This window comes from Chelonoidis abingdonii, chromosome 7, assembly GCF_003597395.2.
Source record: "Chelonoidis abingdonii isolate Lonesome George chromosome 7, CheloAbing_2.0, whole genome shotgun sequence".
Classification (NCBI taxonomy): domain Eukaryota; kingdom Metazoa; phylum Chordata; order Testudines; family Testudinidae; genus Chelonoidis; species Chelonoidis abingdonii.
In genome coordinates, this window is record NC_133775.1 from 57,877,258 (window position 1) to 57,890,692 (window position 13,435).

Sequence of the window (13,435 nt, forward strand, 5' to 3'; positions counted from 1 at the left end):
ATGCAGCACTGTTCAGCAATACACAACAAAGAAGTATCTTGGGGGCAGGAAACGAACCCACATCATTCCCTTGCCAATTCTCCGACAAGGAGAATTTAAGGTGAGAAGGGATTACCTGACATTGGAGTTTTGGCTAGGACCCCTGCGCTAACACCCTTTGCCCTTGCAAAAGTCTGATTGCATCTTTAATGGCCAGATGTAGTGAAGACCCCAGCTGCATCTTATCCAACAGACAGCACCACCAGCCACATAGTGCCTCCTCCTACCATGCTGGGGGTTGGTTCTATTTAACAAACCAGAGGCAGTTGTACCAGCTCCTCACCCATCACCACCACTTGCTACAAGACTTGGCTTTTCCGTGAAGGGCTCCTCTCAAAACACTCATCAGGCCTAGCCTGTTTAGTTTGGAAGGTGTGACCAGACTGCAGCTCAAGGTGGCATGATGCTTTCCATATTAGACACCAATCAGCATCTCTAAAAACCTTGAAAAGTCTGGCCCTATGTGCATTCCCATGCAAACAGGATCTTTATTTTCTAAGAGTCGAGCTGCAACAGCTGTCCATTCTGCACTGGAGTTTATAATCCTTTTAATCTGACTGTCATTGCCACAGCAGGATTAGGATTTCAGGTGGGCAACAGACAGCAGGAACTTCAAGATACACAGATTCTGTTTCCTTGCAAATGTTCCCAGTTACAAAAAACTGGGATGGAGAGGAATACAAGGAAAAAGAGGCTCAGAGTCCAGATTTAGCTGTACAGTGCTTAGGCACGTGTATAGCTTTATGCATGCAGGGCCGCCCAGAGGGGGGAGCAAGTGAGGCAATTTGCCCCAGGCCCCCACGAGAGTTTTTCGGGGCCCCTGGAGCAGGGTTCTTCACTCACTCTAGGGGCCCCAGAAAACTCTTGCGGGGCCCGGACCCCCAGAGCGTCTTCCGCTCCGGGTCTTCGTGGCAATTAGGCAGCGGGAGGGGGGGGTTCCTTCTGCTCCAGGACTCAATGCCGAAGTGCCCCGAAGACCCACGGTAGGGGGTCCTTCGGCCCCGGGACCCGCTGCCGAAGTGCTGGGTCTTTGGTGGCAACTCCCCGCTGCCAAAACCCCAGGCCCCTGAATCCTCTGGGCGGCCCTGTATGCATGTGAGTGGCCCAACTGATGTCAAAGGGACTGTTTGTGTCTTAAAGTTAGGCCCATGCTCAAATGCATTGCTGAACCAGGGAATAAACATAATTATTTTACAGCAAAACCAGATGAGAGCCTGAAGTTCAGCCCCAGAACCAAACATCCTCACAACATTGGTAGCTGGATACAGTTCAGAATCTGGATCCACATTCCACAGTTCCTTAACTCAGTAACAGACCCTAGTGGGGCCCCTTAAAATCCTAAACATCATAGACAAACCAACTGTCAAAATCTTCATCCAAACACACCCTCATGTGACCCTGAATTTGACCAATGTCGCCAATCTCTAAAATCAGCTGAACCATAATCCTGGCTCAGACCACCCTGCAGTTGTATAATTCCCAGTGTCACCTGTTAGGTGTGACCCCTTCCCTGCTCCGTGGTGAGCTCAGCACCTACCATTCTGCTTGGCTGTCTCGTAGTCCTCCTTGCACACCAGGCGCCCATCTTCCATGAGGTAGAACTCATCGCCTGTGGCCAGCTGGCGGTTGCAGATGATACAGGCAAAGCAGTGCAGGTGATAGACAAAGTCCTGGGCTTTCCGGACCACCTGGGTAGGGGGGATTCCTTGCTGACAGGCCGTGCATTTCGTACCAAAACGCCTGAAAGGAGAACAAGCGGCAGATCTGACACGGATGGAGCAACAGGGAGGAATAATGCACCAACTAGCTTGGGCGAGATCTCAGCAGCAGGGGAATGCTCACTGGAGGGAGCCTGGGAAGGGGGTGGGAAAGAAAGGGCAGAGTTTAAAACTGCAATCAACCTAATTATGCATGACATTTCACACGGCAAGGCTCTATCTTCTTCAACATGAAAGACTGGCCTAATGGAGCTGAGGAAGGTTTGATTTTAATGGTCCTTTTAACTAATGCTTATAGGCAGTGCGATTTCCCTGCAAGGACAGTACATATTTCATCCACATTAATACCAAATAAATTCATTACGCGCACGGCTGGCATGATGAATCCCAGATTAATTCAGCATGATAGGGCTGTTACACTCCAATGACACCTGGCAGCGTGCATCTGCCACACAAATGTGTGTCTCAGGCCACGTGAGTGTGTCTGGGCCAATGACTGTGCCCCGTGAGGAGTGTCTGCATGTGTGTGCATCTGAGCAAGGGGATCTGTGCCAGTGTGGGTGTGCCTGAGAGTATCATTGTGAGCATGCGCCAGAGCAAGTGTATGCCTCAGTGTGCAACTGACAGCTTGCAGCCGGGTGGCTGGGTCTGAGAGCGAGTCCCTTTGTGTGCAAGTGGATTTGTGGCTGTCTGGGCTGGTGCAGCTCAGTGTGTCTGTGTGGGATGGGGTGAGGGCTCTAAAGGTATCATATGTGCTGGGGTGCCTGAGGGGGGGAGGCTGTCTAGGTTGGAGTGAGCATATGGATACAGACTGTGTTTAAATCCAGCTTGTTACCCATGTTTAAAAACACCACATCTGTTGTAGGTTTCATGTCTATCATTAAATACCCTGGGCTTGATTCTGACCTCACATACCAGTCTGACACTGACACAACCGACTTCCCTGGAGTTACGCCCAGTTGATACAACAATAGGTGTGATGGGAACCAGGCCCTCTGAGGCCAGATCTAACTCACAAAACTAGCCAGCTCTGCAGTTATAGCACTATAGCTTCTGAGACAGATAACCATCATGAGCAGGCGGACAGCCCAATGGCTTATCTGATGGCAGGGTTGAACTTGGGCTTGTTTACTGTCATAGGTATTATATATTAGTACTGCAGTAGTATTTACAGCTGCCCCATATGAGACCAGGGCCTGGTGTGCCAGGTGCTGTACATACACATAGCAGGAGACAGTCCGTGCCCCAAAGACCTTGCACTCTAAATAGACAACACGGACAAAGGGGAAACTGAGGCACAGAGCAGTGACTTGTCTAAGGTCACACAGCAGGTTAGTAGCCACGTCTCCAGATGCTTAGGCCAGTGCCTTACCCGTAGCTGGCACTGCCTCTGGTGCACATAGCTATGATGCCATTTTTAAAAATCAAACATATAAATAACCAGTGGAGAAACCAAAATGTTTCCTGAAAGGGGTGAAAAAAGTGACTTGATCCAATGACTAGCGTCAGTGAATGACTGGCTCTTGATGGGGTGGCTCATGCCTCCCCTTCTTTCTGCTCTTGAGCGCTAGGTATTACTAGAGTGTGATTTCATTCCCATGGTGTGGCATGCATGAACATCACACATTATGCCAATGCAGAGCATTTTCTTAGCAAAGGATTGATTTTCTGGGGGGTGACTGCAGTCCAATCCGCAACCAATGGACGAAACACCGAGCTACAGAATTGCAGTGGCCAAAAGCACAATTTACATACGTGCACTAGAGCCATGAAAGATAGTGTCTGGTGTAAATTTAATCAACATGCAGACTGTGATTCTTGCCAGGGGGTCGCGAGAGCACAAGAAAAATGAAAAATAAATGGACTTCACCACCACAATTTTTAGCAACAGAAGCAATTTCCCTGATTGTAGGATTTACACAATTGGCTAGTGAAAGCAGCTTCAGCTCATCTTTCATGTCCTACTCTATGGCTCCCCCAGTGCTGCAGCTCCTGTACGTGCAGTTACACAATTCACCGTCAGTATAAGGCGTCCCCACTCAGCTGATTCCCTTATAAACTCTGTTTCTACACTAGACACCATGCAACCTTAGCCATTCAAACAGCCCCTGCTTGCTTACGCACAAACACCTGCACAGCTCTATTCAGCCCCAGTGATGGGAAGGGAAGGGGAGGGGCGCAGTAGCACAGGACACCAATAGGGGCTCCAGGCAAAGTAGTAAGCACAGCCCAGACAGTGAGCATGGCCAGCAGGGGAGGACCAGGCAATGTGCTGGATGTGCTAATTCAATGCATTCCCCACACAGCTTCAGCCAGAGGCAATTCTGTGGCATACTAAATGCAGTGTCACGGTGCCCTCCCCTATGTTGTGGCGGGTCAGCGCCCCCCTGGTGCAGAGTGCATATGGGTGCATGTAGTTTCCCCACCAGTCCCACCAGAGTGAGTTGAACACATATCTCTGCTGCGTGTATAATTGCCATATAAAACAACATTAAGGCTGCACACTTTGAAAAATAAAAGGTCAGGAACTACAATGCTAAGGCAGCAACAGCAACATTAACTCAGCCACATTGTACATGCGCCATAGATTTTGTGGCATACAGCTGGCACCAGTCAGTAGTTACTGAGCCACTGGACTGGGAAACCACACAGGTGGGCAGCACTGTCCAGTTCACGATGCTGTTTGAAGCTGAAAGTTTTCCATTGGAAAAAAACGGTGTGTGCACAAACATCACATTACAGCAACTTGCTTTTTTTTTTGCATTTAATTTCCTTGTGTGAGTTTTTTATTTGTTGGGTTATTTTTTTCTTAGTTGTGTGTTTCAATTAGCCACTTAAAGTCTGACTCAGGTGTGGGAACATGGGGAAAAAGCCTGCTGTGGTTAGCTCAGAGTAGCTAGCCGTGGTCACACAGGGTTTAGCTGTACTAACTCCCCGTGTGGCCACACTTAATGTGGACTGAGGCCGTGTCTACACGACGCGCGAAAATCGATTTTAGATACGCAATTTCAGCTACGAGAATAGCGTAGCTGAAATCGATTATCTAAAATCGATCTACTCACCCGTCTTCACCGCGCGGGATCGATGTGCGCGGCTCGCCATGTCGATTCCGGAACTCTGTTGGTTTTGGTGGAGTTCCGGAATCGATGTAAGCGCGCTCAGGGATCGATATATCGCGTCTAGATGAGACGCGATATATCGATCCCCGAGCAATCGATTGTAATGCGCCGATATGGCACGTCGTATAGACGTGGCCTGAGAGTGTGTGCAGTAGCTTAATGCACTTTCAAGTCACACCCTAGTGTACTGTGCACTAACTTCCCTGTGTATACAAGCACTCGCACAACTTATCCTACCAGCCCTGGCTGCTTGGGTCTAGTCATGCAGGACCATGGGGACTTCATTCCTCTCTCCTACAAATCATTACAGCTGCCACCTGAACGTTGACTAGTTTCAATCACTAATGTAGCTTTTTACAGTGTTTTTTAAATGTTCTCCTACCCGTGCAAAGGCTACGAGTGAACCATGGCCATGCTAAGGTCAACATGTGTGGCCTAAACATCCAAACTTGGGTGTCTAAAGTGAGCCACCTAAAGCCACAGGTGCACTGAGAGACCTGAGTTTGCAGCTGTGCTACTACCATGCTGTGTGACCATGAGCAAGTCACTTCTCCCCCCTTTCCCTCTGTTTCTCCTCCTGCCCTTGTCTGTCTGACATGGTTAGACTGTAAGCTCTTCAGGGCAGGGACTGGTTCTCCTGGCATATATGAACAGTACCCACCACATCTCCACAACCCCAGCGTGCCTACAGCTGACCAGCAAGACACGCTCTTTAGGTAGGGATGGTCATTATGTGTTTGTCTAGTGCCCAGCACAAGGGGGCCCAGCCTGGCTGAGGCCTTCACACACCACTGCAATATACGTGCTAACCCATAACAGCAGCTGCCAGACAGTGACAGAAGGGCACCCAGTAGTTAGAGAGCACAGTGACTGGAGCCTTACAAAAAGCCAAGGCAGACGGCGTCGAGCTAGATTGGAAAGACTGGGTCACAAGCAAAAGGTAACCCCCTGGAGATTACAAATCAGAACAGCTGAGTGCATAGCAATAATACCCCGTGCAGGGGGCTATGGGAACTCCAGGTTCCATGGGACATGTGCTTCCCTGCCTTTTAGGTGGGGGTTATGTGGAAATAAATAAAGGAAAACTTTGGTTTCAAGGCTCAGCCCTTCATATGCAACGTGCTGAATTGTAGCTTCACTGAAATAAACTGACGGCAGAGCCCAGAGACATTCAGTTCAATGACAGATACCTCCCTGTGTTGTCAGGGAACTAACTGAGCCTTTCACTTCACCTGGGTGGATGGTCTGACTATGGCACTGGTTTGACTCCCTCAATGCCACTTGAGCTACCAGGGATGTATTTGGCCCAAGAGTTCTAGTTCTCAGGGTGGATAGTGTGAGCAATAGCAAATACTTTTTGAAAGAAGGGTGAGTATGGCACAAGAAGTTGCTGCTGGGAGTGACCAGAGGAGGAGAAGCAAACTTCCCAACACATCTCTGCTAGTGCATCTAACTTCTGACCACCTGGAGCCATTACTATCCCAATCCTGGGCCTCTCCCCGGCTCTGTCAGTGCAGCTTGTGCTGACCAACAGCATCCAGCTATTTCCCAGCCCCGGCTCTCCCCTCACCAGAAGCCAGCCGCTGGGCTGAACTGTGCCACACTTGTGTGACATCAACAGATGGCTGTGAGGGTGAAATGCCAGGCTCATATTAGCTTGTGAGTGACACAGAAAAGATTTGAACAAAGCTCTGTGGTGGAGAAAGGGGAGCTGTATTAGCCCCACTGAGCACTGAAATGTTCAACAAGAATCCCAGTGTGTGGCTGGAAAACACACCACCAAATGGTTCGAAAATACTGGTGCTAATATCATTTCCAGAGGGCTAGACGTGCTTGTCACTGAAACACTGGTTCTACTCCCTGCTCTAAGACTGGCAACTTGGTACATCAGGTAGGCCCCAGCCCTGCAATGCCAAATGCAGTACGATGCCAGCAATCAGGTAAGAAAGGGTGATTCTTCCTCCTGCTGGCAGCCTACTCTGGCGTAGGGTGGTGGTAGGTGCTGGCACTGCTGCCCAAGTTACTGCACCTGGTCAGGCCAGGCATCCTTCCTCCCTTGACTCTGTTAGCCCTCCCAGAATGCACGTTTCTCCATGACACCAGTGCCATTCCAGGGGCCTGAGCCAATCTCACTGGAGTCAGTTTAAGTCTTTCTATTGACCACAATAGGCACTGGATCGGGCCCTGTTTGCCTTAGCCCTTTCCTCTTAGGGGTCCTATTCTGCTGAGCATAAACTATTCCAGAAGGAGAGGGTGCTAGCTGTATCAGTCGCATGACATGGACCTATTTCAAATTTACAGCACATTTTTTGCTGGACGTAACACTTACACCATTGTTCCAACATCCCAATACCATGAGCTGCAGAGCAACCCCTCCACTGTGGAAAAGCCTGGTCCAAGAGGGAGATTAAGACCCTGCTGGCTATCTGGAAACCAGCCAGACAAAATCAGAAGGTGCCTCAGCAGGTCTCTGATAACCTAGCTGCCAGTAGGATCCAGCAGACTATGTGAAAATAAAATCCATAAAGGTGCAATACATTTGGCTGAAGGACTCAGTCAAGGTCTCCTGCCACCAGCTGACAGGCTGTCACTAGTCTGGTGAGCTGGACTTGGTGTCAGACCACCAGAGCCATTAACCTTGTAGACAACAGGAAGTCAAACTCAGTGGGGTGGTGGAGGAAGTGGTCTGGCAACAAAATAAGGCTCTTCCTGACTCAGTTATAATGCTACCAGGTCTTCATTAGTCTGTGAATAGGGCGGTGGGGGAGAGGGGCTGGGACAGGAGGGTAGGAACAGTGCTGTGTGGGCAGCAGTAACATAGCCATGGTTCTTGGTGTACGCACACTATTGGTGGACCTGTCCTCTTTTGGGGTTGGAAGTGTCGATCCTCTACTATCCCCACCCTACAATCTGCGGAGCCCAGAAAGCCCTTCCACCCCCATATAGCCAAGCAAGGAGCAGTCATTTTAAGTATCAGGGGGCAGGTGTGTTAGTCTGTATCCACAAACAGTCCAGTGGCACTTTAAAGACTAAGAGATTTATTTGGGCATAAGCTTTTTTACCCACGAAAGCTTATGCCCAAATAAATCTGTTAGTCTTTAAGGTGCCACCAGACTCCTAGTCATTTTAAGGTGCCGTGACACTCACCTTCTCCCATCACCAAAGCTCACAGAATGAGAAAATTGCCTCTACACCAACTGTAGGCCCCAGTGCTTGTGGTAGCAAAAGCAGCATCTGATACAAGCCTACATTCCATCCTAGCGTCTTAAATGTTGCCGCCTGGCTTCTCCCCTGCCTTCCTTAGTCATTTACATTCAGGGGCGGCTCCAGACCCCAGCACACCAAGCGCATGCTTGGGGCAGCATGCCACAGGGAGGCACTCTGCCGGTCGCTGGGAGGGCGGCAGGCAGGCAGCCTTCGGCAGCATGCCTGCAGAGGGTCCGCTGGTCCCGTGCCTGCGGGAAGTCCACCAGAGCCATGGGACCGGCGACCAGCAGAGCGTCCCCCGCAGCATGCCACTATATTTGGGGCGGTGAAATGTCTAGAGCCGCCCCTGTTTACAGTATTCTCGTTCAGCAGTGTTTACAGTCACTTTGCAGGGGGGTCAGTGACCAGAAGGGAATCGAACCCTACAAAGCTGACTGGCTCCAGTTCCCCATACCAGGAAATTCAAGCCACACATTTTAAAAAACAAACAAAGCAGGAATCAACTGAGCTGAGAAACTGGCTTGGGGCACCAATTGCTGCTTTGTGGCCCTGTTCCTTTCTATGGGTGTGTCTACACTGCAAGCAGCAGTGTGATTGCCGCACCTGTAGACACACCCAAGCTAGTTTGGATCTAGCTAGCTCAAATAACAATAGCAATGAAGCTGCAGCAGGGCATGCTTACACGCTCTCTGCAGATGTCAAGCTGCTCGTGCGCTGTGGTGTCGCTGCTACTGTTATTTGTGTTATGTTGATCAAAGCTAGCTGGGCCTGTCTACACATGCTACAGTCACACCTCTGGTTGCAGTGCAGATGCCCCGAGTCTCACTGATCTAGTCCATATACAGGTTGACCTTAGTTTGTAGCCTCTGATCTTTAACAGGGTTCACACAGAACTTTTCAGATACCCACTCTTCAAGCTGATGTACCAGGGTCACAGGCAGTGAATGTTTCCCTGCTGAACTTGAATAGGACACCTAGGGTTTCTGCTTATCTCATTGGTTATCATAACCCTGAGCAGTCCAACCACACTGTGGTCTGGTTATCTGGCAGCTTTATGGTAGATTAGGCCACAGGCATCTGGAGGAACATCTGGTAATGTCAGGGCGGCCATAGGCTTCAGCACATTAAAACAAGCACCCCTTCTTCAGCACTAACCCCAGGTTACTTCCTTGGAAGTCATGGATGGCTCTGATGAGTGGCTTTGGTGGGAAGCAAGTGAATGGCTGGCAGTCGAGACACGTGTCTTTATAGAAAACAAATACATAAAGAGAGCCAAGGTCGCAGCTCTGACCAGGGGAACAACATCCCGTAGACAGGGCTGCCCAGGTGGAACTTTGCCCTTGTGCAGAGGATCAGAAGAACTTCAGTGACGTCCCACCCACAGTGAATAACTCTCAGTGGGGCTTTGCCCACAGAAAGCCAACATTCATGGCAACCTGATGATGGCACCATGCCAAGCAGGGCACAGGGAGCATCCACTGCAGGGGTTGGCTCAAGGCAAAGACCTACCAAAATTTCAGAGGCACCAACAACCCTGAGACATAAGACAGCAAAGAACACTGTGGAACTCATCCCTGACTCCATGTGGTCCCTGATGGGGCCAGGAGATGACTGCATCCTCACCTTTTCAGACCAGTAGGAGGCCTCACTGGACCAGAGGGAAGGGCAGCAGAGGAGGCCAAATACAGGTGGGAGTAGGGGAAGGAAGAAGGCAGGCAGGAGGAGATGGAGGCCCAGGAGACAGGCTGGAGTCAGCAGTTTGAGACACTGCCACAAATGATGCTGAAGTTTCTAGCACCCCTCCTCCCAAGCTCTAGTCTCAAGCCCCAGCTCACATCTGCAGCCTGCCCATCTACAATGGCAACACTATCCGGTTCCTTTCTTCTCACACTGCTGCCCCACGCCAGTGCTCAGAACTGGTTCCTGTGGGCACTGTGAGGACACAAACCTTCCATCAGCTGCCACCTACCTCCCGAAAGCACGAAGCAGACATGCACTTCAATGTATCTTTTTGCCCCCTTTGAACAGTGTGAAAAATGTTCTGCACTTTTTCTATTCTAACAAAAAGTCATGTTCTTTAATAGCCCTTGTCAAAGTATATCAAAGGCCAGGAAACACTGCTAAGTAAATGCTTCATTTGTGATTACATACAGCCATGATTGCCTGACATCAGATCAATCAGTTTTTAAAAGGCAAATTAATTAAGGGCCTGTGACACAAGCACATCAGCATGGCATTTTTCACTCCACTTCCCCTGCCTTTCCCAAGGCAGAAGTGTGAGCAAAGTACCAGCACAGAGCATCTGCTATCTGGCTTGCTGGCCTTGTTCTCATAGCAGCGGTGGGCACAGAACTCCAGACAGGCTGAGACAGAATACTGAGATGCCACAGCCAAGGTCAGGGGCCCCTTTGTGCTACACGCTATGCATACAGAGACAGACCAAGAGGGAATCAAGCCCTGGCCTAACGAGCTGACAATCTAAGATGGAAGGAAGGAAGGCTAAGTATAGAGCTGGTTGGGGAGTCAATTTACAGCTGGAAAAAAAAAAAAAAGACTACAATATTTCAAAGGTCAGAACTGAAATGAAACGTTTTGAAATGATCAGAAGGAAGCATTTCATCAGGCACAGTCCAAATGCTTTGTGGCTTCTCGGGTTATGAATGGTTTCAAGATTTCCACTTTTTGTTCCGCTTCAGGGTGGGAAAATGTTTTGAAAACTCTCACCGGCCAGGAAAACCTGCCCAGCTTTAATAACCGCCCCTACTGGGCAAAAGGGGAACTGAAGCACAGACTGATGAGATGACAGTAAGTGTGGGGCAGAGCGGGGGACTGAACCCTGAGTACTAGGGCCACCTTAGCCATAAGCAGCCCCTGTAGTTCTATCCTGTCTGTTCCCAGAGGTTCTGGAGCGCACAACCAGCAGCAGGGCCATCCCTACCCATACGCAAAGTACACAGCTGTATAGGTGCCCTGCGCAGCTGTGTGCTGTTCCAGCCCCTGCTCCGCCTCTTCCCCCTACCCCTGCCTCTGCTCCACCCCAGCCCCACCTCTTCCAGCCCCTGCCCTGCCCCCACTCCACCCCTTCCCTAAAGCTCCCGCCCTGCTCCGCCCTAGCCCCGCCCCTTCCCGCCCTGGAGGACTGCAGCAGGGTTGGGTCTACACTCACCAGCGACGGAAAGTGCAGTGGCCCGGCCCCTGCCATGCCACCGGTGAGTGCTGGGGGGGGGGGCGTTTCCCCCTGCCTCCAAGCCAGCCCCACCCCCTGGAAGTCTGGGGCCCAACACACATTCCCCACAGGGGGGGCTGCATAGGGCCCCAGAATAGCTAGGGATGGCCCTGACCAGCAGCAACAATTCGCATTTCAGTTCAGTGTCACTCCACCTCTGCAGGCCTCTGGCCTGCCCCTCCAGTCTCCCAGAGGCACTGCACCCTCAACTGCTATTCATTTGTCAGCATCCTCATAACTGGGGCACGGCTCCACCAGCCGGGCTAGCAAAGGCTGGCAGGGTCCAAGTGAATACCAGTCGATGTGATCATCAGTCATGTCCCTGCTGTCTAAGAGTGTCCCTGCTGATGCCTCTCTGTGCAAACTATGTTTGTCGTTGCATTGTGACCTTTGGCAGATTTGCCAGTCCTTGAAGCCCCCTCTGTGACTAACAAAGCCTGCATGACTTATGGGTGTAGAACTCCTGGGCCCGACTGGGAAAACAGGCTGAGAAGCATGTTCCATCTGTCCCCAGCACCAGTTGAAAACCCCCGAAATCATTCAAAGTCCTTCATTGTTTCAGGAGCAAAGGCAACTTTGACCATGTGGGTCAGCATTTGCTTCTTATCCAGCTCAGCTTCTGCCCCTGAGGTTTTCCCAATGCCACAGAACTCTGCCAGGGAGCAACAGTTGTGTTGATGGCCAGTCTCTAGAGTATTATAGCAAGCCACGGGGGGCATTACCTCCTGTACGGGTGGATTTCTGTTCCATGACAACTGTCAGCACTGCACACAGAAAGGCTGTGTCAAAACAACTGGCTGGGTCAGCCTCATTGGTCGCCACCAGTCTAGACAGCCACAGCATTGTTCCACCAATGGCAGAGCTCAGCCTGGCTCAACAACTGCCCTTTGCACCATCTAGTATAGCAAGGAAGACAGGCACAAACCTCTTCACTCCAGAGAGTCACAGATTCCAAGGCCAGAAGGGACCATTGTGATCATCTAGTCTGGCCTCCTGCATAGCACCAGCCAGAACGCCCCCAAACAATCCCTAGGGCAGATCTTTTAGAACAATATACAATCTTGGTTTAAAAATGGTCAGTGATGGAGAGTCCACCACAACCCTGGGGAAATTGTTCCAATGGTTAATTACTCACCATTAAACACTTATACCTTATTCCAGTCTGAATTTGTCTAGCTTCAACTTCCAGCCATTGGATCGTATTAAGGCCTTTTTCTGCTACACGGAAGAGCCTTTTATTAATTATTTGTTCCCCATGTTCGTACTTCTAGGCTGTGAAGTAGCTTTGTTAAGCTTAACAGATTGAGCACTTTGCCTCAGTTTCCTTTCCAGGTAACGCCCAAGAGAGCTCTGCGGGCTGGTGCCATGTCTCCCCTGCTCGGTGTTGGGGGCGTAACAGAGAAGCTGGAGAGTGCTGCAACATGGAAAGGCAGGAAGGTCTCCATGACACCAAATAGCCACTGTGAGGCAGTGGCGGATTAACAAATTTGGCGCCCCAGGCCCTCAAAAAATTGCCCCTCACCCCCTGCCAGGTCATCTCTGCTCCCCCACGGTAAGCCTGGGAGGGAGGAGGGGAAAAGGGGAGTTGTGGCGCACTTGGGAGATGGCAGCTGTGGAGCGGATGTGAGCTGAGGCGGGGAGCGGTTCCCTGCCCCTCCCCCCACCAAGAGTCACTCCTCGTGCCCGTGGGCCCCAGCTCTCCTCTGCTCTGCTTCCTCCAAGCACACTGCTACTTGCTTCTCCCTCCCTTCCAGTGCGGCAAGCCTGGGAGGGAGGTGGAAGGAGGGAAGCATGGCACACCTGCGGGAGGAGGCGGACCGGGGATTTGGGGAAGGGGTGGAATTGGGAAGGGGTCATAAGCAAATTTGCCGCCCCTGCAAATTTGCCACCCTAGGCCTAGGCCTTGTTGGCCTAGGCGATAATACGCCGCTGATGTGAGGGGATTTAAGATTTAAGAGAGCCTATAATCCTAGGTGCCAGGTAGGTCTCGTCAGCAACCACCTACCCCCAGACCTTGTCAGAGGCAGCTGCTGGGGCACTATGGCATAGAATGCCCCACACCTACTCTTAGACACCACCACTGAGCACAGAACCAGAGGTAGGTGGATGTGACAGTGTGGTTGTGA

At 50.8% G+C, this 13,435-nt stretch overlaps 1 protein-coding gene across 1 annotated transcript in view; it reads right to left on the minus strand.

The window, feature by feature from the left end:
• Positions 1-13,435, minus strand: part of LHX4 (LIM homeobox 4) — a 63,773-nt gene that overhangs the window by 17,794 nt on the left and 32,544 nt on the right. The window contains exon 3 of the mRNA XM_032796195.2: positions 1,577-1,779. Coding sequence (XP_032652086.2) covers positions 1,577-1,779 — 203 coding nt within the window. The remainder of the gene's footprint in view (positions 1-1,576; positions 1,780-13,435) is intronic.